We start from the raw sequence: 27,504 nt of genomic DNA, 5'->3' as shown, positions 1-27,504 counted from the left end.
AATGGACGTCAGATTTGTGTTCCCCAGGTTCAAATTAGTTAAAAAAAAATACTTTGAAGGAAAATCCAAAATGGTCGCCGGTAGTATAGTAGGCCCAAAAAATCCCTAATTTAAAAAAAAATCCTTAATTATTCCAGCTTATTTGAAACACCCTGTATAAACACACCGTATAACAAAAGAAAGCTAATGATGGGGGCTATCACGTGACGTTGAACGGGCACGGCTAAGTTGCCCCGCTTAGTCGCTAGAGGGCGTGAAAGTTGGCTTGATACCACGCACCGTTTGACTTTGAATAATTAAAAACTAGAATTGTCAAGAAATTTCAAGTAGGTAAACATTTTTTATTTTCAAAATTAACTTCAACTGCCAAATCTCTTCAGTACAAAAATGTAAAAAACAAATAATTTTTTAATTTTTAGATTTGTCAACATTTTCTGGAAAAATTTCCTTCAATTTAATTTTCCGGAAATTTTACATCCCTGTCCAACACCTTAGACGATCATTCTGAAATTAATTTTTTTTTGAAAAATTAATAATTTTAAAGTGCTTTTTTTGTACTTATTTCACCTAATTTAAGGTCCTTTGGTATGAATATGTCTTTTGCTGTGCATTGGAACCCTTCTGGAGCAAAATAAAAAATTGCCAAATTTGCACTTTTCTAAATGAGCCAAAGCCGGCCTCTCTAGCTCATGTTACCGAGATATTAAATTTCAAAAAGCAGTAAAAAAGACCCCTAATTACAAAATGAAAAAATATGATCTATAGCAATTTTGCATATTTTTTTGTGTTTCAAAATAATAATAATCGAGTCTTGCGATCAATATATCTGTATGTTTTCGCCAGTTTAGTGATTAAAAAATTATGGCAAATTTTCAAAAATAGAGTTATGGAGACATCTTTTCTTACGTTATTCTAGAAAAATTATAGATTACAGAGTAAAACTAAAAAAAGCTATAAAACCGCCTACATGACACATTAACGAATCTTTCTCAATTTTTCTTTCCTTTTCTTTTTGTGATTCGTTTTCGTGTCCTGTCCATTCAGGGGTATCTTAGTGGGCCATAACTTATCCACGTAATTACATAACGACACAAACATAAAAAGGCAGGAAAACCTCTCGAAGGAGCCAAATACAAATTACAAAGATAAATATTTATATATTCGAGGTTTGAATAGGGCATTATGAATGGTTCATACCGAGGCAACTATAAAACTTAAGTGGTTCTGTTCGAGACGGGGGACCAGCGGGAACTTACAAATAAAGCTGCTCGGGCCTCTTCATATTTATGTTTGACCACCTTTTGTATTCCAATTATATAGTATCGGTATAAAACTGCACCAAATATTCGCTTTTATCGGAGCTTCGGGGGTATAAATCCGCTAGCTTAAGGGTTATTAGTCGAAAATCCAATTTAAAGACGTACTTGTTGCCTTCAGCTTTATGGAATAAACACGGCGGCTTCTTACCCCCTGCTGACCAATTAAACTACTTTACAAAGAACGCTTTTTTCTTCATAACCCGGTGAAGTGGTAAGCAGTAAAATTTCTTACGACTTTTATATGGTGGCCCATGTTATATAAACGTCAATTGAGAAGCATTACCTAAAAGTAGATACTTTAAGGCAAAAAAATGTGTGGTTATGTTAATTTTTAGTTGGATATCCGGAATAGTTTTTTCCACACCAAAGAACATATTTATGCTAAAAAGTCATAAGTTAGGGGGTTTTGAAACGTATTTAGGATAAGTGATGGAAAAGGCAAGGAGTTGGTGCACCCTGTCACTTTTTGCCTTCTAACTCCTTAAGGAGGCCTTAACTGCAAAAACACCTTAATACAATCTTGTAGAAGATTAAATTTCCTACAACTTTGCTTATTTACACTCATTTGTAGACTCACAAATAACGGAGCTACGCCTAGTCAAAAATGGAGTAAGTTTATTTTAAGTATCAAGTAAAATAGTTATTAGGTGATTGGTTAGTTTAAAAAAGTAGTTTGGTGCATCCTATTACTTTTTGTGACCCCTCACCTTGTAACTACTTAATTCTGGTTTAAAGTTCAAAAAAGCAATAAAAATTTCCTTTTTTAGGGTAAATAGAATCTTAAATCAAGACTAAAAAGGGTTTACTTATCTAAAAATAAGTAAGGTAATCTTAACAGCTTACAAAAAAAAAAGTGATAAAAATTTTGATTTTTCTTGTGGAATACTGTTAAAAAAACCTTTTTTATTATTTTGACATTATGTGGCGGTGCTTCATTTTGCTCAAATCAGTTGTTTTTACATTTAAAACAATGGGGTAATCTATTAAAAAAAATCTAGTAATTAGTAGTACTCTGAAAAATCTGGGTCACTTATTTTTTCCTCTAGATATATGTATTTAACTGCCAAAGAAACGTTAGTCAGTAAGAACTACACTTATTTGGTACACCATATAAGAAAAAGTCCCATGTGACGTAGAAATGGCCAGTTGTCCTGTGTCTCTTCTACTCATAGCGAAACAAATTAACGGGTGTTCAATAATTGTTATGGTCAGGTCGCCTATGGATGGCAATTGTCACAAAAAACGTATGTCTTAGATAACGTTGCAAACAATTATTAGATGACAGCTGTCATTTCAAACCATATACGAACTTATCAACGGCCCTACGTTCATGCTAGAACCACAGCCAACTACGACCATAACAATTATTGAACACCCGTTATGTATGGATATATGAATTTTTGCTAAAAGTCAAAGTGTCAACTGTCATTCACTGAATCCCATTCTAATGTCGTTGCAACTAGCGGGTTGCCATATTCACTTTAAAATACAGAATGTTTGTTTTTTTTGTCTCAGTGTTTCAATGATTCAAGTTAAATCCAGGCACCCAAAAAAAAAAATTGCCTTTATTTTTCAGTGCAATCGTTCTTTCAAACAAAATAAACAAAAATTAGTTGATTAATACGAGACATTAAAAAAATGTTAATAACTTTGGCAACAATGCACTGTTTACAAAGAATGAATGATTCCCGACTCTAGCCTTCAACGTACGTTACGGAATTGAAGAGTCTCTAATTACGTCACGAGTGATCGTGCTAGGCTCACTTTACTATTTTGTTTAAGCCTTTTCTTAAAATACTGACGATTTAATATTGAAAAGCGAGACTTAATAGCACATTGTAAGGCAAATACTGTATTAAGTTTGTATTTTCAAGCTTAACTAACCTTAACTTCTATTTGGAACACTCTGTATAAGCAATATTCACATATAAAAAGGATCGTTGGGTTTCGAGTTACGACCCACGTTAATTAATAACGAAACTAAAAGACTGGATGTTGTGACATTCCTATTCTCTTCAGAAACGATATTTACGAGCTAATGACGCATATGAATTCGAGTTTAAATGATCGTAATTTTACGGAAGAATTCCCTCTCGTAAAAGTTTATTTTTTGCTTTATTAATAATGCAAAATTGTGCATATAAAGATGGTTGTAATAAAACTGGGTTCCCCACGTACTGAATCAGTTTATTACGGTTTTTCTTCCCTTCCCCCAAACCAGGTGAGATGGTTGATGGGACTAATAGAGAATAAACGCAGGTCGATTTTTCTCGGTTTTTCTTCAATGGCGCTCGTATACGTCCGTTGTAATGGCCTCCAGAAATTACCGAACATTAATCCACGTCCGAGCATCTGTCAGGTAAAATATCGAACAGGCAATTTTGTTCTATTAAATTACATGGACAGGATCATTTTTTATCTGGACCGTATAAGGGAAGAAAGTTGGTGCAATCAGACGATTGAAAATCACAAGACTTTAACCGTCATCCGGCACCCTTCGGACGTAATCTTATTCAAATTACTGTACACAATTAGGGCCCTCAAAAAGGGAGCAAAGTCAGTCAAGTTATAATAATCAAAGATCTGAAATAGCGTCGCATAATACTGAATAGCTTCACGGGACACGATTGACAGCAAGAAAAAAAAAAGAATAACAACAATACAAGTCGTGCCCTTTCTATTCATCCCCGATAATTACGGGGCAGCAAGTCGATTTCGCACGTGTAACTTCCGGTTTGATATGACATAATTATTATATGAAGTCGGAACCTTAGACTCGTGAGAGAGTGTGTAACGTTTTGTATGCCTTTAGACGACAATGCCTGTGCACTTGAAATAATGGATTCGGTTGAAGAATGGCAACCCTATATAGACGATGAAAAGTCAAGTATTGTCTAATTTGGCTTTTGATGGTTGCCTAACCGACGTTTAAGGGCGTGGTTCACGGTATAAGAAGTTGCAAATTGCGCACCGGAAGTTGTAAGGGCTCACAGTTTATACTAGTCTGAGAAACATATTATTTAACTTGAATTTGAACAGTTAAGCTTAACTTTATATGTTTATGGTCAAGTTTATCAGAACGATATCTTTGAACACATGAAAAAAATTAATTTTATAGCTTGACGGCCAAAATGACAGGTATTTCTATTTAAGCTGCTATGGAGCGAGTTTTTGACGTCACAATGACGTAATTTGACAGTTGGTTAAATTATGGTTTTGCTAAATTACGTCATCGTGACGTCAAAAACGCGCTGCTCGCTCCATGGAGCTTGAAAACAAATGCGGCCCTTAGTGTCATTTAACAGCTAACACCTAATGTAATAATCCACATAATGATGTGAAAACACCTAGTGCATTCGTTTCCACCGAATCATCATTATGTATCCTGAATGTACCCGGCGCATTTGACAGATGACAAATAACGTAACTGTCAAACGGCCCTGTTTAAACAGTAAATAAATAATCAAACTGAAACTATTCTTACGTTACCTTATTTTTATTCTTGATATTTTACATTTTTAAATAGAACTTTAATGCATTTAATGTCATTTGCACCGTTGACTTGCAGCCGAGTTTAAACTAAGTTTAAAGTAAAAAAGTGTGGTTTTTTCCATCTTTATTGGCTACTCTTAACTTAAACCTTATAGTGTCAGAATGAGTTGCAGATGACACCAATATTTAAAGGCATTCTGGCTTTGGGATTCAACATGTTTCAGATTAATAACCGCTTATTGACATTTGATACCTGACAGCGCTCAACTTTGTCAAACTGTCAAAGTTCAAATTGTATTTGAAACTCATTAAAACAGTCACCTGACTATAAATAATGCAGTTTTGACATTAAAAATTATTTCAGACGTCCAATTTTATATCAAAGTTCAAATTGAAAAAATTTAGTTTAAAAAAATAGTCATCCAAGTCACGTGACCCTAATGAATATAGTTTTAAAATAGAACATTGTCTGGAAAATCAAACTAAATCTGTTCTATTTCATATAAATAATAAGAGTTTAAAAATGATTAAAACAGTCACATGACCCTGATAAATATACAATTTTAAACGTGAAAATATTCAGTCAGGTGACACTGAAAAGTTAATTAGATAGTGTTAAAGTTCAAATGTTAACAGGATAATAAACGATGCTTAAGAAATAGTCAAAACAGTTACCTGACTCTAATAAATACAGTTTTGAATTTGAAAAATGTCTGGGACATCGAATTGAAGCTGTCAAAATTCAAATTAGTCACGTGACCCAAAGAAAATTGAATTTGCTGTTTGTCAACTGTCAAAGATAAAACAATTGATTTTAAATTGACACTGAGATCCACACGCAGCAAAACACAGAGTTGAAAGTATGACTTTTTCACCTGACTTTATAGGTTTATGGAGATGTAATTGTCACTGTCACTGTTTAACTCAAACTGCAATCTTCGGGCTCCCAGTGGCGTAATTTGACAGCAGATTTTGTATTGTTATTTGTCAACTAAACGCACCTGTAATCAACTGTTAAAATGTTATTGGTTACATTTGAAAAATAAAATAAATATTTATGAAGCGAGTTTTAGAGTCTTGAGAGTTGCCATGAATTTATAAAGCAGATAATGTTTACAGAAAGCAATAATCTAATCAATGATATGTTTGCTCTGGTACTACTTTAGTATGGTTTTGACTGTGACTATACAAATGCAGAAAATCATAGTATAAACTACAGTTAACTTAAGCTTTGACTAAATGTCGCCCTTTATAACTTTGAGTTAATTTCCACCGAACATTTAGCCCCTATGACACCATACTGAGTTATCAATGCGGGGTGTAAAATGCTTATAACAGTTGTTTTCATTGTATTTATTACCATGTAACCCTTATTGATTTTATTACCCTTTTTAGTTATCTTAAAAACTTACTTTATGGAACCATTTGAACACTTTCAGGAAACCTTAATATCATCTAACAGTTACTGTCCTTTTTGGTTTAAATTGGATCTAATATAAGTGGTAAGAGGGTGAAAGAGTAGCCATTTGTGGGATAATTGAAAGGGCATCAATTGCTAGATCCACTACAGCTCAATTACGATCCACTCCGGCAATTAATTGCGTTATTGTTATCCCAGTGAGTGAATTACGAAAATGACATCGAGAGCGTCATTAATTAAGGGACGATTGTATGTAATTTGCGGGCAAAAAAGGGGGGGCATAGCCCCACTTGATAACCAACTTATGTCTGATCGGAATTAAATAGTGACGGCAATAAATTTCCTTTCAAGGTGCCATAAATTCGAAATGGCGGTGCAGTAAAGGCCTTGGCCACTTGGCTACTTCTATAAGTTGAAACAGCAAGGAACAATTTATTGAATTCGATTTTGCTCATTGGCCAATAGACAGCAACCAGGCTAATTTTCCGACATGTTTATTGCCTTTAATCCCAGACCGGTTAAAAATTACGGTTAGTTTGATCGTAAATTTTCCTCTTTTTCTTTTGGGTAGATAATAATTGTAACGGTTTGTGTTTGTTTTGCTTTGGTTTCCTATATGTATGTATGAAGTAAATCAAATTAAATATCTCCAGGGGAACTGTACATCTAATAGGGGTTACTTTGGTTCCCAATCAGTTTGTATCCTGAGAAAATATGGTATTACAACTTAACATTGTTTCAAGCAATTATCTTCTTTATGACACAAAAAATGATGTTATTGGAAAAGAGCTAGGTAGACGAATTTTGCTTTATTTTGTAGAATATCATCTAATTGGAGTTCAAATAAGGATGCAGGAAACGGCAAAAACATAAAAGTTTACTTTTACATAGGATTTCTAATAAATTCTAATTCTAGAAGTCATAATGACGTCTCTAAGACGTAATGGCCGACCAAGCCAAAAGTGTGACGTCTGACAGTTGACAGCCGTAAATGCCACTTGAAACTGATAAGGAGAACAAAAGAAATGGATTGTATGAACGTATACGGTTAAGGTGTCGACAGGTTGAAATAAATTAAGCAAAGGCGTGGCGCAAAGAGCGCTAATTGCAAACGAGCGTGAGCATGCTACACGCGTATCCGACATATGCTTTCGCACCGGTTGTGTCTACGGATCCGCAACGTAACGTGACCGTAACCAACTAGTGTGGGCGTAATTAAAGCTCCACCCGACCAAACTGGGCGCGTCCGGACCGCCTTCGAACCGCCTCGACGCATAAATCATCCACCGTACAGGTTGTTTGATTGCCTCGATTAATTCCGTTGATTCACGTTGCATAAATATTAAAATTCTCCATATTATATACATTTCATTACGTTCGAGGTTTACGACGCGCGTCCAATCAATAATATTGAAAAGTTAGCGGTAATGATACGGCCGTAAACTTGTTATTATACGCTTATCGAATTGAGACTGATCAATATATGATACGATAAGTTGTTATTTGTACAGAGGAAAATTCTCAAAAATGTCATTGTCAAAAGTTAATAAACAAATTGGTAAGTATGGTCCATTTATTTTCCCGTGGCGGTTACGTCATCATTTGCCTTTCTTGTCTATTACATGCGTTCCGAGCGCGATAGAATTTTGACGTCATTTAGTCACGTCGGCAATGAATCAGGACGACAAGACTTGGAAAATTGGCCGCCATTGTTGACAAAAAGTAAACAAAGAGACATTTTTTATTTTTGATGTAAATTTTACAATATTTTAAGGAGTATTTTGATTTAACTTGTTTTTAACTGCGATACTACGTGTGAGACTAGATAATGTGTGTGTGTTTCGGTAGTCAGTTTTGAAAATGCCACCTTCTTAATACACTTTACAACTATCAAGGTGCCCAGTGAAACATTCTGAAGGAACTAGAGTTTGTGGAACAGAAAATAATGCCTTTTCTAATAGAAAACACTGTCACAATGAAACAGCCCATATATTTACTTACTCCCAAGAAGAGTTTTTACAAGAACACTACAAAAACCAAGTTTATTCAAGCCAGTGGTTCTCGAAGAAACATGGATATAGAGTAAAGGTGTATTTAGCAGAAGCTGACAAGGTGATTTACCTAATACTATAAAAAGGACTCTGGTAGAGGTATTAATAAGCTGCTAATACTAAATAGCTAAATGTTTCAGGTACCTTTATTTGCCTAATCTGGAGTTTGCTTATCATGCTTTGAAAGGGTCCAAATTTAAAAAGTCCCATTATCAATTGCTCTAAAAGACTGAACAAAAGGTGTTTGAAGCTATGGTTATAATGGTGTTGTCAAAATCCATATGCAGAGTGTTGAAAAAACAAATTTCTAATAAGTTTCAGGTAATATTAGAAAGATACAAGTTACTTAATACATAAATTTGATTAAATGCCATTTCTTTGCCGTATCTTCTCTGACTACCTATAAGGCTAGAAACAGATGGTGCTACTGTTAAATACTTTTTCATCAGATAGTAGGTTAAATTACTATTTTAATTGTATTATTTACACATTATGAAATATACAAATAAAATCTTTAAAAAGTACACTCAAGTTTCCTTATTATCTAAGAAGTTTAGTTTTCTTCATAAACAATCATAAAATTAGATAATTTCTTTAACTGAGGTACCTACCTGCTCTTACAATAAATTGAACTGAAATTGACATGTTAAATAAATCACACAACCAAATTGATATGTATTTAATGCTGGGTAAATTTACAAAAGGGAATAAATAAGCAATCTATATCACAAAACCAAGAAGCAAGTTCTTAAAACAGCAGTTAAAACACTGCTTTAGGATCTAATAGTCCCCAGGATACACACATTGCCTTTCCTTTCTTGCAAATTTTATGGAATAATTCTTGAAACGTTGGTATTGGGCTGTTAATGTTTGAATGCACCTATCTGTGATGTTCTTTCCAGATAATTTAAATTGAATGTGGTTGTTGTTCCCAAGCCAAAGTTTGGTTGGAACTTTCCGCCTTTGTTTACCACCAAATGTTGCAAATTTTCCAGTTTGGTGAAGAAAAATCTTAAATTCTACGAAGGTCTCGCAATAACAACACTAATTAATAAACTTAAACTACCCTAAATTAAGTTTTTATTTCTTCTGTTTGTAGTTTTTGGTGTTTTTCAACTTTTTAAAATTCCTAACCTCAAAATGTTTAGCCGACTGTCAGTTGGGACTATGCTCTATGTTGCCACATCTTCCACGAGCAGATGTGAACCTGGTGTATTGTTGGTTGCAGTAATAAACGGACCGATGAATTATACAGATTTCGAAAAAAAACGCATTTATTGCATGCAAAACATGTGAGATTTTTAGAATGTTTTTTTTCAAAACGATATAGTTTTCTCATTTTCATTTATAATTGCTTAATGAAAGATACATATTGTGAATTTTAAAGGAGGAATTTACAGCTGTTGTAAATGACAGCACTGTGATTGGTCAAAAAAGTAGCAACTAGGCAATCGAGTGTATGGTCTATTTTCCCTTACCATCATTATGCGTACTCTCCATGATAGATGAAACAATCGCCCTTAGTAACGTGTCAGCGCAAGAAAGCGGTTTTGTTTATCAATATCTTTTTTACGAGAGTATTCGGCAACATCAGTGTGTTTTTAAGGTTAGCAAAGGACAAAAACATTGACAATTGACATTGACAGTGCTTCAGTTGTTTACCGATTTGACAAGACTCACAAGAGTGAGGTTAAGCTGAAAAAGCAGAATCAGATTATACATAATCTCATCTTATTTATAATGTTTATTGTAATGAATATCTCATTTTAACTCATTCTGTTAAAATAAGATGGCCTTTGTTACTACAACTAACGGTTTGAAGCAATATTGAACTTTATGTCCAATAAACGTTCATTAAACTATTATCGGTAATACCACCGAAAATTGCCAGTTTTTTTTACTACCGCACTCGCAGTACCACACACCGTGCCATTGAAAACCAGTTTATTTGTCGTTGAACGCAAATAAAGCGCTCAACCACCAATTATCTGGTCGAAAAATGGTGGCGAAACGGTCCATATGGGTACCGCACACAAGGGGCTGGCATGTGGGCCTTTTTAGGCCCGTGCCCCCTTCGAGAGTCCTTTTTAGCCCGACTGGGACCCCCCATACAGGCCGAAACGGCTGTTCGACTGATGTTTTTTGTTTAAACGCACAATCCCGATTTGTCCCGTGTTGACAAAACGGACGTCATGTCGTCCCGTCCTTTAAAAATGGGCGCCGCGGGATTATTTGCCGTGAAATTTGTGTGTGTTCCTGCCTCCTGGTTGAAAAATTGGCAGTTAAACGCTTGAAAAGTCAAATTTACACCTATGAGTCCTTAAAACTTTAGAGTTATTGATTAGTCCAAAAATCAGCAAGCTGAAAACTATTTGTTTTGTAGAAAAGTAGAGAAAATGGCGTCAAGTTAAATGGAGACAAAATTAGGTTAGAACTACCATTTGTTTGTTTAATACTTCACTTTTAATGTTTTTTTTGTGGTTTTTTGTTAGAAAATTAGTTGTTACGTATAATTTAAGTTCTCTTCTTCCTTTCAATTACTAAAATATTGCCACCAAAAGCACTATTAACAGAAAAAATGGAAGCAAATAATACCTAAATAGTTTGTGATTGGTCAAAAAAGCAGCTTGCAACCATAAACTACAACAAATGCTGCACATGTGGGCAAAATTATATTAAAGCAACCCATAGAGGTATAAAGACAGTACGATTTTAATAATTATTCAGAGTAGATTAGTTTTGATGGTACTTTGAAGAAGTGTTCGAATCATCAACGTGGTGGAACTCCTCTTTGAACTACCGACCCATTAAATCTCGACAAAGCAGTTGACCAAAGCATAATTTCATCCGAATAAAACCGACTGCTCCGGGGCCCCGTACTAATAATAAATGTGCAAATCATTAACTCCTTACAACAGTGGTTTCTATTATTAAATAAAAGTCTCGAACGGTAGGGGGCGCGAGCAACCTTAATTCGAATCTCCTTTCAAAGAGGTGCCGATCAAATCACACTGTAATTAATAAAAAGCGAAGAAAGGCGTACATTTCCGTCACGACGGGCGGCCAATGATACTTTTTCGTATATCATTCTGTTTTGTCAATCTAGATTACGATATTGTTAAGAGCCGCGCTCTATTTACCCAAAACATCTCAAGGAAACACCCAAAAAATATTTACTTTCAAAGTTCGTTATCCGTTTATATTACAGGAAACTGGTAAATTGACGTATGACATAAGTGTCAAAAATTACTATAAAAATTTAGATAAATTACAAAACTTGTTCTACCTTAAATGTCCATTTTCCCAACATAAATTGAGTTTAAGAACAGCTTAGATAAGTTTAGTTTAGACTGTCTTATTTTTCACCTGAACTGTCACTTTCAAACCTCAACTTAGCTTAAGTTGTACTTAAAATCTACAAAACTGTTGAGAAAACAGACATTAATGACTTACTTAAATTAAGTAATATTTATTATGGTTTTACCTTGGTTTACAAATTACAGTTTGAGGTTATGGTTGTTGGTTGTTGACTTTTCTTTCATTGCAGTTTTCTCCTTCTTTTATTTAAAGGATTTCTTTATTGGACTGAGTTTGTCAGCTTCAGCCTAGCTGTTGACTTTCTTTTTCATTTCTTTGCATTTTAAAGGGTCTTAGGATAGGGCTGAAATATCAATTCGTACTCCAAAGATAAAGCTGAAATAATTACAACAGTTTCAAGAGTGACAGAGACACTATTTCTGCAGAGGGACTGATCTTTTTGAAACCCTGTACTTTTTTGAATTAACTAATCAATCCATCAGCAATCTGAATTAGTTTTATTTTATTTATTTTTAATTAATTCATTTTGATTAAGATTGTGATATTTATTTAGTAATTTGATTGTGATCATTGTGGTCAATCAGGCAATCAATTAATATATGGAGGAATGAGTATAAAAGTAAACCAAGTCCACTGAAACTAATTTTGAGAAAAACAGTTTTAGCCAAAAATTGAATATAAAGCAACTTTTTCAACTTTCTGTAAACCTGTGCATTAAAATTGGTATGATGAATCCTTGAATTAGTAAATTTTGATGGCTGAGTTTAGACTGTGAATGTCTAAATAGCTTTCACCACAATCACAGTTGTTGTTTTGTTTTGACTTATTCTGGGTTTTAAAAGCTTGTCAAGAATATTTATGAACCCTCTTGTATTATACTGGGTGGGTATTGTTCAAACGAAGGAAGGGAGTTGTCAAGAGAAAGGTCTGTAGAATGTGACATCAGAAACCCGTCATTGTAAATTTCTGTCATATTCTATCAACATTTAACAATTCCGTTCCCTGCTTTGAAGAATTAGAGGGTTAATAGTAAAAGTTAGGAAACATTTTTATAACGGATCACATAAAAGTGATAACAAATTGGATTTCATCAGATTGGACGTATTATAAAGCTCATAAACGTCATCATTTTTCATCATACGACCTTGCAACCAATAAATTCGGACAGACTGTCGTAAATTATCGCGTAAATTGTTTTACGACTATCCGAACAAAAAAAAATCGACCTTTTAGGCGAGACAACATTTATGAATTCGTTAACTTTTGTGGGGAACAATGCTTGAAGTCAAATCGAGCTTTTGAATGACCACCCATGAAATTTGAAAAGGTTTAGCGATATAAACATTCTGGGGCCCTAAATAGTACAAAAGTGTCACCCCCGAGACGCAACAATGGCCCAAAGATATACGGCCGATTGACTTCTTTTTAATTTCGAAAAAGTTTTCTGGGAACGATTTGAGAAATCGAGGACTTTCTCGACACTTTTGACAAGTAATTTGTAGCCTGTGACAATTTAACTAATCTTTTTGGTTTAGGTGTATTGTTGGTTGAAATTTACCACCCTCGCAGATGCAAACCATCCCCGTTCTTAATTTTATTAATACCACGCTCGCACTAACTAACAAAGACTGATTAAAACCGCGCGACTTTACAGGAACAATTTTCTTTCTTGCGTCGTAAAGCTGCTTAATGAAACTTTTAATTACGACTTCCCGTTCCGGCGTAATAAATAATTGGTGAAATTAATTAATTTATATCTAAAGCCAAAACCCGCGAAGGGGTGCGAATTAACGCCACCGCGCCGGTTCATCTAATTAAGTTTTAAGTTCACCCCCCCGCTTAATTACAAATGCGGTTAAATTAAACCGTCGGTCGTAAATCATATATTTTTTTTAGCACGTCAGTATTGTATTAAAAATATATACACAGTGTCCCAGAGAAATCGTTTTAGGTATGAACATTTCATGTTTTTGAATTTTTGGTTTTAATCTTCGTTTAGGGCCAGTGCAATCATTACACACGTGACTTAAACACTGCAAGAGATTTTAGGGTCACATGATGCACTGAATGTTAGTGAAGCATTTTTTTTTAATTGAAGAGAACAAACAAAATATTAATAATTATTTTGAGAGACGTTAACCTAACCTAAATTTATTTTTCCCCTCTGTATTATTGTGTGTTTGGATTATAAATAAAATTCCAAGCATATTTTAGCATACAGGTGTGGTAAATCCAAAACCGACCATAGGAAAACCGCGTAACGGACAGAGAAACATACATTATTGCATGCGCGGGACTAAGACAGAAAACGAAAAAAATATCAAGTGGGCCATATTTTCAGCGAGCTGTTGCCAAACGCCAAGTATCACTCAAATACCGTCGACAAAATAACTTGGCGTTTGGCAACAGTGCGCTGAAAATATGGCCTACTTGATATTTTTTTCGTTTTCTGTCTTAGTCCCGCGCATGCAATAATGTACGTTTCTCTGTCCGTTACGCGGTTTTCCTATGGTCGGTTTTGGATTTACCACACCTGTATAATAAATAAAAAGTAAAATGAAATATGCTTGAAACTTTGATTATAATCCAATAATTTACAGAAAAGCAATTTAATAAAAACTTGCTCTAATTTTAGATAAAATTATAAAAATAAGAGTGTTTATTTTGAAATGCATTTTTTGACCACCCTGTATCATTATTTTCAACTACATCCACTTTTAAGAACAAACGTTGTATAACCAAACGAGAGACAAAAAACAAGAAAAAACATTCTCTGATATGCGAAAATTAAATTGTTTTATGGTGTTTGGGTCCCCTTATTGGGACAGGTTGGATTTATGAGAAGTTTCAGAATCTGTAGAAGGGAGTATACTAAAGTTTTGTATGTAAGTTTGGCGTATATTTTCATAAAAACTCTGTCTTGACAAAGAAAATCAGAAGTTTTGGGCTACATTTTGACGTTGGAACGAACCCTCTAACTGTGACAGGAACCAAGTTAAGAGCTGTCAAATTATGACATTTTTAATAAAACTTGTGTACTTTCATTACTCTATTTCCTGTCAAATATCTCGGTTATTTGTAATTTTTGAAAAGAAATTGAGTTTAGTTAAAAGAAAGTCCAAATTACGGGCTACATTGTGACTTTTCAACGAATATTCATTCTAGCTGTCATAGTAACTAATTTATCTTTAAGGAAACAAGAAAACAATTTGAAGGAAGCGGGAAACTGATGAAATGTATTAAAAAATCCAGGAATAACAATTTATTATTAATATTATAATTATTATAATAATATTTTTTGGGGATTTTTTATTTCGATTGGGGAAATCGAGTTGACTGACTTTTAGTTTCGTTCTTCCTAATTTACTCTGATAGTCTATTTGAATTTCAATTTTAATAATACTATTTACAATTATTACTGTTTAGTTACATATTAATATTAATATGAATAAAATGTGTTCTTATAGATTGGTCGATTCAAAGTGTTTCGTTGATGGACGACGAAAAGATGGAGACCGCCGATAAAACCCCATAAATTAAGCCGATATTCACGTTACTTATATAAAAATAAGCTAATAACAAAAGGGCCAAGTTTCGGAAGGGCAACAATAAAAAAAACCTACCCTTCTCGCGATAGGGGGCGCCGCGGGACGCAGTGACACAACATCTGCTGTGTGTAGTCCGCAAATTAATGTAATTTTTTCTCCTCTTTCCACAGATGTAATAATAAAAATCGTGGAATTAATTTGTCATGGAAAGACAGGCGGCAAAGCAAACGTTTTTCTTCAGTTTGGAGGTTATTTTTCTTTGTTTGTCCACTTTATTTTAAGCAGCCCCGTCGAGCCGTAATTTGAATTAGCGCGGGCCCTTTTCTTTTTTTCCTTTTCGAATGTCTATTCTTCGATTCACCATTGTTAAGATGCATGTTTTTGGTTATTAATCTTGCTTTTGGTGGGTGGATGTGTCAGCTTTACAAAAACAGGTTGATTTTTTCTCACCATATTTTACAGATACAGACAAATCCCAAGAAGTAATATTTATTTAATAAAAATGAGTTTCCGTAAATGCAGCATAAAGGTGCAAGTCACATGAAACAAATTGCGCTTACAATTACACATTTTCTTTAAAAGCCAAAATGAGTGCAAACAAAGCTGTTCTAGTAAATTAGTTATTTTAAAAATTCTGGTGCTTTGACTTTTTGTTCTTTACGTCTCGACTCGACTCGTTTCCGATGAGCAATTTGACAGGGTGTTCTAAGAATGACGTAGTAAAACACCTCCATCAAACTCAGCAAGCTGAATCCCATGCACAAACTCAGTAAACCGCCTGTACTAGCTGAAATTCGTAATTTAACTTGATTTTTTCCACTCTGGTTAAACCCATACTTACACAAAATGTCCGTGATTCCAAAAAATTCACTTTTTTTCTGTTTGGAAAACTTGTAGTGGTTGAAAAAGAAACTAACCACCGCCACATTTTTCCTGCAATAAAAATTAAACAAAAATATCTTCTAAGCAAAGTTTTCAAAGTCTTACAGGTCATACTTGTTTGTCAAAACTTCGTCCAACACTTTGGTGGTTAACTTCGAATAACTCTTTGAGTGCGCATACTGAACGGAAAAACATGATGGAAGACAGTCACAACTTGACCTAAATTCCAAAAAAAAAATTGGAAAACACTGACAACTCTGTTTTTTAACGTCTTACCAATTTTCTTCCATGTCTTTGCGTGCTTTTGTCACTCTAACATTGTCAGTTTGAGTGCAATACTTGATGTGAACATCCTCTAAAATATTTTTGTTTATTACTGTTTAATAATATGGTTATTACTCATTAGTTTTGATTAGATAATAACACCCGTCAGTATTACTTCTTTCCTCAACTAAACTTACTTGGTAAATAGAAAGGAATGCAACCAACTTGTTTCAAAGTGTGGTTAGATTCACATTCTAGAAGGCAGTTACGTTGAGTGTACGATCTGAAAAAATACACAAATTGAGTTGAATTTTATATGACATTTTAGAGACACTCTGTATATTTAAGCATCCACGGACAAAAAAAATCACCTGTAATACTGCAAATAACGCTCATTGAAAAAATAACATTGTCTCTGATAGACTGGTAATCTCTGCAATGAATGGCTGGCCTCCCGGATGGACGGATTTATGATCACTCGAGTTTCCAGGCCTGCACTAATTAAAAACCCAAATTGTGATATTTTTGGCGTTTCAATCGGATTGGCTAATAGCACCTTAAAGCGAACAAATAATCAAAAAAAGTGGTTAAAATGGTTTAGGAAATACTTTGAACCCGCTGCTCCAAGTAGATGAACAGTAGTAGTTGTCAATTTGTGCATCCATGACTACGGTCAGGCCTAAATGAGCCCCAGCCCCTGAAATATCCACTTACTATTATTTCACAGCCCAAGCTCAAACAGAGCTGTACTTACCTAAAGGTTTTTTAGGGATGTAGTCTTCGTATTGAAGGTTTTTGTACCCAATTTCTGGATTCCAATCATAAATATTATTGGGGTAGCTTTGGTTCAAAATACTTAGCTTCGTCCTAACCATTTAGGTTTTAAGAATGCTGACTTAGAAGGAAAAAAGCACTTACAGGTTTCTAAAAATTTTTTTTGGTGGTAGACGATTAAATGTGCAGCAAACACCATCATCAGTCAATTCATTGTTGAAGACATCCTCACAATTAACAAGTTGGTCACCCCACTTGCATTGTTTAAGCATATCAGAACAACTGCTGCTCACCTAGAAATCACCAAAACTACACTAAAGTTCCTCTGGTATTATTAACAATTTTACTCTGACTAAGAAGCTTTTCAACGTATCCCAACTAACGTTCTGACCATTGTCATGCGTCATGTTGGTTTGACAAGCGTAGTCGAGAAGCTTTTTGTCCACGTACGACCTGAAAATACAGCAAATTTCATTTATGGTATAAAAAGAAGACTGTCAATCACACCCGTTAGCTAAAATTTCATCGGCTACATTCCTTTTAACGTAGTTCATATTGCAAATGGTCACTGCAGGAAAAGGGATGCTTCTAAGGTCAGCGTCAAAAGGGCTGAAACTGATTATCACCGGATTGGATTGCCATTTGTTGTAAATGATTGTGATACAGTAGATGGCCAATCCAATAGCAACGAAAAAGGACGCGAACCAGAACATTCTGAAATTTAGGAATTAGAGTTAGAGAAATTTGCAGACGATACCACCTTTCTCCAAAGGTTAGATGAGAATCTCCCAAGTATTTCAGACCATGCAAAGTGGTGTGTTTGCAATAGTTTTTCAGTTCAGTGGTGGCAGTTTTCCGAAGCGACTTTTTGATTTTCTTTGGTTTGGCCATTGTGGGCTTAACTGGTGAACTGATTAGCTTCTTTATCAAATACAATTTTACTAATTTTGACAATGCAATTACCTTAAACCGTACATATTGCCATTAATGCTAAATACTGTAGGGTGTACAGAATTACTCTGCCATTTAAGTGGTTTTTTAGCTGTAATTCCGTTCATCCTTAAGGATAATGGAAAATTAGACTGCATATTAGACAACCAGGTAATTGTTCCATTATTCTTACAATAATTAACAATGTAAGAACACGCATATTGTTTGTTTAGAATGGTCAATATAGATAAGGATACAAGTAGTAATAAAGTTTCTTACTTTAGGACTTATACTGTGCTAAGTTATTTTCAAGTTTATTCATTCCTCTATTGGTTTTAAGAGCATTGTTGATTTCAAATGATTTTCTTATCTGAGAACTTTTTCGATCAAGATAGAAAGTTATCTATTAGCTTTTAAGGCTTTCACTGGTCTTTTAGTATGCCCTGTATTTTCCACACTTAATTTCACTTTAAATTTACAACGGTCACGCAATTTGTTTATTCAAACTTGGAAACGAGGACAAGGCTACAATAAATTGCTCTTGTATCAAGTAGTAAAATCTCCTAAACATAGATTACACTAAGTTAGTTATTTCAAAAATATTGGTACAACATTTCCTTTTCTCGCGAGCTTTTGTTTAGACTTCTGATGCCGTTTTTGGGCTGCTTGACATGGAACCCGTATAACTATGTAGTAAAACACCTCCATCAGACTGAGGAAGCTGAATCCCATGCACAAACTCAGCAAACCGCCTGTATTAGCTGAAATTCACTTCAATTTCAGTACAGTTTCATTTTTTAGTAGGCCAGTGTTTACACAAAATTTCAGTAAATCCGTAAAGTTCACTTTTCTGTTGTTTGGTGAACTTGGCAGAGTAGAAGAAAAAGTGGACGACAGCCAAGTTTTTCCTGCAAACCCACAAGATTTCATAAAGTTTTTACTTACAATCAGTCTTACAAGGAATATTTTTTTGCCAAAATTGAAAAGTAGTTGTCCCCCAATACTTTGGCGGTCAATGTGGAGTAGGATTTTGCGTCTGAGTATTGAACGGAAAAACACGAAGGTAGACACTCACAAACCGTCCTGAAACCTGCAATTTAGTATTTTCAAGTAAAACTGGCAACACCTCACTGATTTGCTATGGCCAGTTCCATGTCAGTTTTGGCATCTTCGATGCAAGCTTTCTCGATTTGGGTGCAATATCTGATTTGTTTGTTTTCTGAAATGAGGTTAAAACACTTTTAAAAATATTTATTGTAAATTCACATGAGCAACTTTTACGTAAATACTGCACATGTGGATTACAATTATAGCTTACTGGGTAAGTAGTAGGGAATACAGCCACATTGGTTCAAGCTGTGATTGGATTGACACTCCAGAAGACAGTTACGTTGACTGTACGACCTGAAATAGAATATACAGCAATAACTATGAAAGTATTAAACTTATGTTATAACAGGAAATAAAACTCCCCAACATGCTATTAACTCATTTTATTCTATAGTGCACGATAAGTGGATTTACACAAGTAATTCAATGATTAGAAACCTTCTGCCTGCTTTCCTTCCTTTTCTTGACCGCATAGATACAAAACAGTCTAATTGTGACGTAGTAAACCAACTCAATAATGGATAGAGCGCTCAAACCCAACCAAAGTCCCAGAATACCTCCAAAATTTGCTTTAAACGCAAACAGTTTACTTAAATACCATAAAATGTGTAAGAGTGGACTTACAAAGAATTTCCGAAAATCCATACAAAATGTCTTTGACCCTTTTGGCTGTTACACTTTGTATGAAGGCAAAATGTACTACGGCAACACTAAAAAATCAATAAGTAATATTACATTGTTTGAAAACTCTTCTCCTTAATCGCTCTGAATTAATCAAGTTGGAAGAATTAATAATGTAAGCTTACATGTGCAGTATTTGCGTAATTTACTTTGTTTGTATATATTTTACCAATCACAAAATGCTGCACATTTTGTAACGATTTGAAAAATGAGTACCTGTCAGACCTATTTAAGGATATATTATACTTCTGTAAACCGGCCTTCCAAAGAGGACTTTCCGATAATATTTGCCCGTACACAATTTCGAAACATGACGCTTTGCATTGACAATCTCCGTCTAAATAACTGCAATTTAACATTAAATTAATACCCACATTTTTAAAGAATATGTTAGACAACCTTCCATTTCTTAAATCAGCCACATCTACTTTGACTCGATCGGTGCAGTTGTTGCCAAGACTACCGCATACTGAATCACCCAGATTTTCTAAACAAGTGACGTCATGCCAATTTAGTATGACTTGCACTATACACATCTTACTTGGCAAGTAGTACAAAACACAACCGCACTCGTTAAGACTGTAATTTGACTGGCATTCATGCAGACAGTTCCTTTGGGTGTAAGACCTACAATAAAAAACTAGTTTAAAAAGCAGATTATCAGTTCCTTAACAAAATTAAATATTAAATCAACAAAAAAATAAAACAGCAAAGCAGTGCCAGAAATGTATTTTCAGTTGTACACGTAAATTTAGTTGACAAATTCCTGAACGGTCCATACAGTCTGATTGGTTGAGTTTTGCTTCTGCCAATATTTTTTCCACAAAAGCCAGATTAGGTAGAAAGTCCCCTCCATGGCGCTTAACAGACTAAATCCGGTGAAAAAACCCAGCAAACCTCCTGTAAGGGCTTAACAGTTTTTTTTTTAGACTAGGAGCTCCCAAAACCCGCACACTTACCAATCAAATCAGTGAGGCTATAGAAAATCCTTTTTCTAGTTTTCAGAATTTTACTGTACAAAAAGTGAAATTTGACAACAGCTATGTCTTGCCTGAAAATTGTGGTTATTAGTTGTTAGTCTGGAAGTTTCATTAATTACCTGGTATATTTTGATGTGGAAAAAAGTTCAGAGAAAGATTTTTGAGACTTGTAATCTAGCTCGTAACAGGCATGCAGGCAATTACAGTTAAAGCTAAAAAGTATATTTGAGTATGCACTCATCTAGATTTTTTTTCAGACCTTATTATTTTTTCTGAGTTTGTACCAGTGTGGTTAACACTTGGGTTAGTGTCAACTTTCCGATACTGACTGTAGTACTTGTCAATAATATCTAGAAGAACCAACTGAAGGTTATAAAACTAACCCTAACAACTAACCTTTTTGACGGATGGGGCAAATGTCATGAACGCCACAAATTTTTACGTCACTAAACGAATTTCCTAAAAAAAATAAATGCCACACCAGCTCATAATATCTGGTAAACAGTATGAGTTTACTTACGTGGTATGAAATAAGGAACACAACCGCAATTTCTTAAAGAAGCCTTTGACAGACATTCTGTTTTACAATTTTTCATTGAATAATGTCTAAATCAATATAAAGTCTTAGTTGTAAACATAGTCGATTATTATGTAAGTTGATTGATTTACATTGCTGACAAATTTTCGTTTAATCTGTCTGTTTAAATGCTAAATTTACTAATAATTACCTGTAATATTGCAAGGGACGTTCATTAGAAAAGTAGCATTGTCTCTGGTTAATAGGTACGTTGCGCAAAGAATGGGAAGCCTCCCGGATGGACGGATCTATGGTAACTCGAGTTTCGAAGCCGGGACTGATTAAAAACCCAAAATCCGCCATTTTGGGTGTTTCAATAGGATTGGCCAAAATCACCTTGAATCCAGTACTGCTTGTCGAGGAACAGTAGTAATTTTCAATTTGAGCATCGAGGATAACGGTTAACCCCAAATGGGCTCCAGCACCTACAAATACCCACTTAATACATTTATATAACCTCAAATTGGCAGAACTACCCAAAGGTCTTCTAGGTATGTAATCGTCAAAATCCAGGTCCGTATAACCCTTTTCCGGATCCCAATCATAAACATTGTTAGGGTAGGTTTGATTCAAAATGCTAATATCCTTCCTTTAAATAAAAAAAAGTACCAGTGAACACTCAAAAACAATCAAAAGCATTTTTACATGTTTCTAAATATTTTTTCTGGTGGTAAACGATTGAAAGAGCAGCACAAGCCTTCATCAGTCAATTCGTTATTAAAGATGGAATCGCAGTTTACCGGTCTATTACCCCACATGCAATACTTTAAAATGTCAGTGCAATTGTTTCCCACCTAAAAACTGTCTAATATTAAGTGTCAGGAAAATCGTACAGTGCGGACCTGTACTAGAAAAGTTTTTAAAGTGTCCCAATTAACGTTTTCGTTGTCGTCGAAAGTGGTGTTGCCGTTACAAGCATCGTCAAGAAGTTTTTGTTCTACTCTAGACCTATAACAAAAATCAAACAAGATGACATTTACGTAAACCACAGCTCTTTGGCTAGTTTGTGATTGGTCCAAAAAAAAGCAAACTAAAGCTGCTTCTTTGGCCAATGACAAACCAGAAACTGTATTCATTTGCTCTATACTACGTAACTACCCGTAAGCTAGAATTTTCTCGGCTTCATCCTTCTTAGCTTGATTCATATTGCAAATGGTGACCGCTGGAAAAGGGATGCTACTTAAATCGGCGTCAAACGGGCTGAAACTGATTATCACCGGGCTGGTTTTCCATTTGTCGTAAATGTTGGTGATATAATAGGCCGCAAATCCGATAGCCATGGAAAATGATACGAACCAAAATATTCTGCAGTAAAAGCAACCATTTTTAAGTGACAAAAATTAGTTTAAACATCAAAAACCTTTCTCCAAACGTCAGATGTGAGTCTCCCACATATCTGAGACCATGCAAAGTGGTGTTCTCGCAATACTTTTTCAGTTGTGACGTTACAGTTTTTCGAAGAGGGTTAAGTCGGGATTTCTTGACGTCCTTAGAAGGCCTAAAACCCAATTTTTGGTCCAAACTATTCCAGTTTGGGTAATTTCACTTACTTTAAAGGAGGACGAGGCGTATTACCGTAAAACTCACTTTCACCAATGTTAAACAGAGTCAAAGTAGGGGCAATCGAATCGCCATGCCAGTGAATAGGCCTTCTAGGCCTAATAACCTTATTTTCAGCCATGAATATGCACTGAAAAACTCGTTTACACAAGGACAAGGTCCTGCCAGGACAATTCCTTATCAACTGTGTAAACTTAGACAAATGGGCTCACGTCATCCCTGAAGCATGTTTAGATATATCAACGATTGCCTAGATTGTAATTAGGGCTTTGAACGGCACGACATAACGATGTTACCCTTTTCTATTAATAAAAATTACCGTTAATTACATTTGAGCCTGGATAATAATTGATTACAGACGAAGAAATTATACTTTGAATTGAAGCTATGTTGATTTAGATTGATTAGCAGTAATTTTTAGTAAAACTTTTTTGGAAGAAGAAAAATGTGACTATTTACAGTACAAAATGTTTTATGCTAACTCTACATGTGCAGTAATTGCGTAAATCACACTCTTGATTGGTCAAAAAAGCACTTGACCTTTTGACCAATCACACTCCATTATACTGAAATGTACCCAAATGTTGTAGGTATAGAAGTAGCATTGCTGCATAATTATAACTTGTTAGTGGTTTTTTATGCTTAAATAATATTAGTAATTTTCAGTACACTTTCTAATTGAGATTATTGTCCCTTAGAAGCTTATTTTAGTAAATTAGGATTCTCCAACAAGTAACTTTTTCGTCACCAAAACGTCAGAAGGAATTTGAATTCTTGACGATTGGCGAAGGATATTTTACTATTAAACGCGTTTTTAACTACAAGCAATGAATGCAAATTTAAGTAAGGGTTTGAAGATGTCTTAAAGCAAAACACGAATGGTTTGTTCCATATTAGGGGTGTATGTTTGTATTAAAAATTTATACTATTGTTTTGCTATTATCAGTTAAAGTTTGTTAAGCTGCTTTTTTGACCAATCACAAAAACTTTATACAATGCTGTGACGGAATAACCATAAAGGAATAACTGTGTATTGTTTCTAAAGGACACTTGGAAGAATATTGGGGCTATAACTAACCAAGAAATTCATAACACATTTTTAATAGATCATTGAATTTATTTGATTAAATCTCAGAAAAGAAATTTAAACTTTGACTTATTCGTCACGACGGTCATCTTCCTCATCACGACGGTCGTCTTCCTCATCACGACGGTCGTCTTCTTCCTCATCACGACGGTCTTCTTCATCTTCTTCGTTGCGGGGTTCCTCGTCTACGCCAGAGCAACGAGCAACTTGTTCAACCAAGTTCTGGATGGCTTCTTCGTATTCTCTCAAGTCGAATTCGGCAGCATCAGCTTCCAATCCTTGAACAATTGAGTGGGCAGTGTCCAAAGATTCGGCGATTTCACCAGCAACTTTGTTTTGCAAAGCTTCGATTTCTTCGGCCAAGTCATCGGCGCAGTTGTTTCCGTCACATTCGTCAACAGCCCTGCCCAAACGGTCTAATTCCTCAACAGCTTCTTCGACGAGTTGTTGAGCGGTTTCCAAAACTTGTCTGGATTCCTGGACCAATTGTTCCACAGTTTGTTGGATAATGTCAGCGTCCAATTGTTCGAGTTGTTCAGTGGCTTCCTGGATGCAACGGTCTACTTCTTGGTCTGATTCAAAGCAAACAATTAACTACTGAATTACAGTGTTGCAATGAGAAATTAACTTACCATTGCGGGTTTCTTCTGCGATTCCTTCAACTTGGTCGTGGAATTCCTGGTTGATCGCTTGCATGGCCAAAACTAGACGACCAGTAACGGCATCAGTGTAAGATTGGATTCCCTCTTCAATGTCCAAAAGCCTGGTCTCAGCATCAGCTTGGAGCTGGTGAACGCCGGTCTCAACGATCTCGTAGATCTCACGGAGTTCATTGGTGGAAATTCTGAGGCTCTAAATTAATTTCTTTAGTAATAAATTCTTAATTGAAAAGTAATACTTACAGCAGAAGAAGCCAAAGCAGCAACAGCTGCGAAAAGTACAACAAACTTGAACATGATGCTTTCTTGGAAATTAATTCGCTTGGAACTGATGACTGTTTGAATTAGTTTCAGGCTTATATAGTAATTATCAAACTATCAACAACAAATTACGTTGCACAGACCGAAAAAAAAGTTATTTATCTTTTAAGGGTCGTACGCAATAACATTAAAGAAGAAATATTCGAGGAATGTGAACTATCATTGTTTGTAGATTGCATTTTAGATGACTGAGTACTTTAAGATAACAGAGAGGAGACTACATGGTATTTTTGGCATAATTTTAGTATTAAATTCAGTTTTTAGGATTTAACATTTTACAAGCAAAAAATGCTGCTTTGCAGAATTGTCAGATTTAACACAATTGAACTTTTGTCCAGTTAAACTGTTTTCCATTCACAACTTAAGATGAACTTCTCTTTCAATTGGAACATCCTGTGTAAGCACTCGACGCATCAAAAATTTCCATTTTGGTGTACTTCGTGACGAAAATAGTCATACACAACAAGCAACGAGAAAAATGTGCAAAGTGTTTTGATTTTGATCAGCACTCGTGACAGGCGGAAACACATTCCAGGCATTGCTCTGGTTGTAAGTGGTCACGACGTCACGTTTCGGAAAAATCACAAATTATGTTGATTTCTATATCAAATTATGGTCAATATGGTCAAGCTGGTCTCTTAGTAAGAGCCTAAGTGACTGTTTGATACGTCAAATTGGCATTTATTGATTGGATTGATATTTTGCCTGAAATATATTAGTAAGGAAGAATTTTTTTCGTGTTTTTATTCTAAAATTGTATGGTCAATGTGGCCCTCATAACTTAGATCTCTTTAGGTACACCTTCATCTGTATGTCCTGAAAATTTGAGATTCGTCTTACATTGTTAGGACAGGGTGAATCTTTAAGGTGCAGGCCTCGTGATAAACCAAACTTCGAAAAAATGAGGAGACGATTCTTGACATAACTTCTAGTTTTGAAAGAATTACTAGAATATGTAAAAACTAGAAAACATTGTTCGATACAAGATTTGGTGTAAACACTTAGATGAATAAACGATCAGACATGTGGACTATTTTGAGTATGCCACTAGTCTCTTGAAGGTCAAGTGTAACAGGAATGTTATTGATAAAGTTTTGAGGAAATCATATAAAAAGCCCAATCAACTGCTGTACAATCATCAGTTTGAACGAACATCCAGTCCAAACCAGCACCATGTTCAAGTTTGTTGTACTCTTCGCAGCCGTAGCCGCTTTGGCATCCACTGCCGTAAGTTTTACATTTACCTTTTTTGATTAGTTACTAACTTAAACTGTGAATTTAGACCCTTAGAATTTCCACCAACGAGCTCCATGAGATCTACGAACTCGTTGAAACCAGTGTCCACCAGCTCCAGGCTGATGCCGAGACCAGGCTTTTGGACATTGAAGAAGGAATCCAATCTTACACTGATGCCGTTACTGCCCGTCTAGTTTTGGCCATGGAAGCCATCAACCAGGAGTTCCACGACCAAGTTGAGGGAATCGCAGAAGAAACCCGCAATGGTAAGTGAATTGTTCATTGCAGCACTGTAATTCAGTAGTTAATTGTTTGCATTGAATTAGAACAAGAAGTAGACCGTTGCATCCAGGAAGCTACTGAACAACTTGAACAATTGGACGCTGACATCATCCAACAGACTGTTGAACAATTGGTCCAAGAATCCAGACAAGTTTTGGAAACCGCTCAACAACTCGTCGAGGAAGCTGTTGAAGAATTGGACCGTTTGGGCAGGGCTGTTGACGAATGTAACGGAAACAACTGCGCCGATGATTTGGCTGAAGAAATCGAAGCTTTGCAAAACAAAGTTGCTGGTGAAATCGCCGAAGCTTTGGACACTGCTCACACAATCGTCCAAGGATTGGAAGCTGATGCTGCCGAATTCGACCTCAGGGAATACGAAGAAGCCATCCAAAGCTTGGTAGAGGAAGTTGCTCGTTGCTCTGGCGTAGCCGAGGAACCCCGCAACGAAGAAGATGAAGAAGAGCGTCGTGAAGAAGAGGAAGAAGAGCGTCGTGAAGAAGAGGAAGAAGAGCGTCGTGAAGAAGATGACCGTCGTGACGAATAAGTCAAAGTTTAAATTTCTTTTCTGAGATTTAATCAAATAAACTCAATGACCTATTAAAAATGTGTTATGAATTTCTTGGTTAGTTATAGCCCCAATATTCTTCCAAGTGTCCTTTATAAACAATACACAGTTATTCCTTTATTTTTGTGCTTTTTTTGGCCAATCACAAACTGCCTTCTATGCTGAGAATTACTTAATGCTGCACATGTAGACTTAGCTTAATACTTTAATGTATGAAAACTGTGACAGTTTTGACAGTTATCATTTCCCTGTTTGTAAAAGGGATTGTCAAATTCACGTGACTTTATCGATGGATGTATCATATAATAACGTAATTGGACAGTTGTCCAAGAGAATCAATAATAAGCAATCAGATGATAATATATACAAAGAATGTTCTTGAAAACTTGTGCAGAAAGTAATGCAGTAGTAGACACTTTGTTAGTAGCTATACTAATCATTTTTT

General features: G+C 35.2%; 5 protein-coding genes and 1 long non-coding RNA gene across 9 annotated transcripts; 2 read left to right on the top strand and 4 right to left on the bottom strand.

The window, feature by feature from the left end:
• Window positions 1–15,704: 15,704 nt before the first annotated feature.
• Window positions 15,705–17,959, bottom strand: LOC145733931 (pickpocket protein 28-like). Its single transcript, XM_081986963.1, has 12 exons — window positions 17,829–17,959; window positions 17,576–17,782; window positions 17,416–17,521; window positions 17,213–17,361; window positions 17,049–17,161; window positions 16,903–16,991; window positions 16,666–16,850; window positions 16,492–16,577; window positions 16,307–16,385; window positions 16,136–16,249; window positions 15,990–16,081; window positions 15,705–15,935 (listed from the first exon to the last, which is right to left on the bottom strand). The coding sequence occupies exons 1-12, from the start codon at window positions 17,957–17,959 to the stop codon at window positions 15,769–15,771; spliced, it is 1,518 nt and encodes a 505-aa protein (XP_081843089.1). The 3' UTR covers window positions 15,705–15,768.
• A 606-nt stretch (window positions 17,960–18,565) lies between these two features.
• Window positions 18,566–23,103, bottom strand: LOC145733691 (pickpocket protein 28-like). Of its 4 annotated transcripts, XM_081986636.1 has the most exons (12): window positions 22,897–23,103; window positions 22,707–22,844; window positions 22,445–22,651; window positions 22,189–22,294; window positions 21,992–22,140; window positions 21,823–21,935; window positions 21,498–21,771; window positions 19,317–19,402; window positions 19,130–19,217; window positions 18,956–19,081; window positions 18,815–18,906; window positions 18,566–18,759 (listed from the first exon to the last, which is right to left on the bottom strand). In XM_081986636.1, exons 1-12 carry the CDS (start codon window positions 23,025–23,027, stop codon window positions 18,587–18,589), a joined length of 1,683 nt encoding a protein of 560 aa, XP_081842762.1. In that variant the 5' UTR covers window positions 23,028–23,103; the 3' UTR covers window positions 18,566–18,586. The 4 variants fall into 4 exon arrangements, with proteins under 4 accessions (XP_081842762.1, XP_081842760.1, XP_081842761.1 ...); XM_081986634.1 differs by lacking the exons at window positions 18,566–18,759; window positions 18,815–18,906; window positions 18,956–19,081; window positions 19,130–19,217; window positions 19,317–19,402 and adding exons at window positions 19,495–19,677; window positions 19,733–19,818; window positions 20,006–20,134; window positions 20,189–20,416; XM_081986635.1 differs by lacking the exons at window positions 18,566–18,759; window positions 18,815–18,906; window positions 18,956–19,081; window positions 19,130–19,217; window positions 19,317–19,402 and adding exons at window positions 19,495–19,677; window positions 19,733–19,818; window positions 20,006–20,134; window positions 20,189–20,276; window positions 20,331–20,416 and having other exon boundaries at window positions 21,498–21,935; window positions 22,897–23,102.
• On the bottom strand, window positions 20,503–21,365 carry LOC145733910 (pickpocket protein 28-like). Its single transcript, XM_081986941.1, has 6 exons — window positions 21,290–21,365; window positions 21,166–21,228; window positions 21,029–21,119; window positions 20,889–20,981; window positions 20,749–20,840; window positions 20,503–20,698 (listed from the first exon to the last, which is right to left on the bottom strand). Exons 1-6 carry the CDS (start codon window positions 21,363–21,365, stop codon window positions 20,541–20,543), a joined length of 573 nt encoding a protein of 190 aa, XP_081843067.1. The 3' UTR covers window positions 20,503–20,540.
• A 219-nt stretch (window positions 23,104–23,322) lies between the features above and the next one.
• On the top strand, window positions 23,323–24,307 carry LOC145734129 (uncharacterized). Its single transcript, XR_014179343.1, has 2 exons — window positions 23,323–23,861; window positions 23,927–24,307. It is a non-coding gene; the product is annotated as an uncharacterized LOC145734129 (long non-coding RNA).
• On the bottom strand, window positions 24,003–25,057 carry LOC145734125 (uncharacterized). The gene is made up of 3 exons (XM_081987276.1): window positions 24,896–25,057; window positions 24,626–24,845; window positions 24,003–24,565 (listed from the first exon to the last, which is right to left on the bottom strand). Exons 1-3 carry the CDS (start codon window positions 24,947–24,949, stop codon window positions 24,063–24,065), a joined length of 777 nt encoding a protein of 258 aa, XP_081843402.1. The 5' UTR covers window positions 24,950–25,057; the 3' UTR covers window positions 24,003–24,062.
• Window positions 25,058–26,058: 1,001 nt separating this feature from the next.
• On the top strand, window positions 26,059–27,098 carry LOC145734124 (uncharacterized). The gene is made up of 3 exons (XM_081987275.1): window positions 26,059–26,200; window positions 26,256–26,475; window positions 26,536–27,098. Exons 1-3 carry the CDS (start codon window positions 26,147–26,149, stop codon window positions 27,036–27,038), a joined length of 777 nt encoding a protein of 258 aa, XP_081843401.1. The 5' UTR covers window positions 26,059–26,146; the 3' UTR covers window positions 27,039–27,098.
• The last annotated feature ends 406 nt before the right edge of the window (window positions 27,099–27,504 follow it).

Source organism: Ips typographus, linkage group LG9, assembly GCF_016097725.1.
Source record: "Ips typographus isolate SLU linkage group LG9, UJ_Ityp_2.0, whole genome shotgun sequence".
Taxonomy (NCBI): Eukaryota; Metazoa; Arthropoda; class Insecta; order Coleoptera; family Curculionidae; genus Ips; species Ips typographus.
The sequence above is the reverse complement of the archived record's forward strand: the minus strand, read 5'-3'. Positions and strand labels throughout refer to the sequence as shown.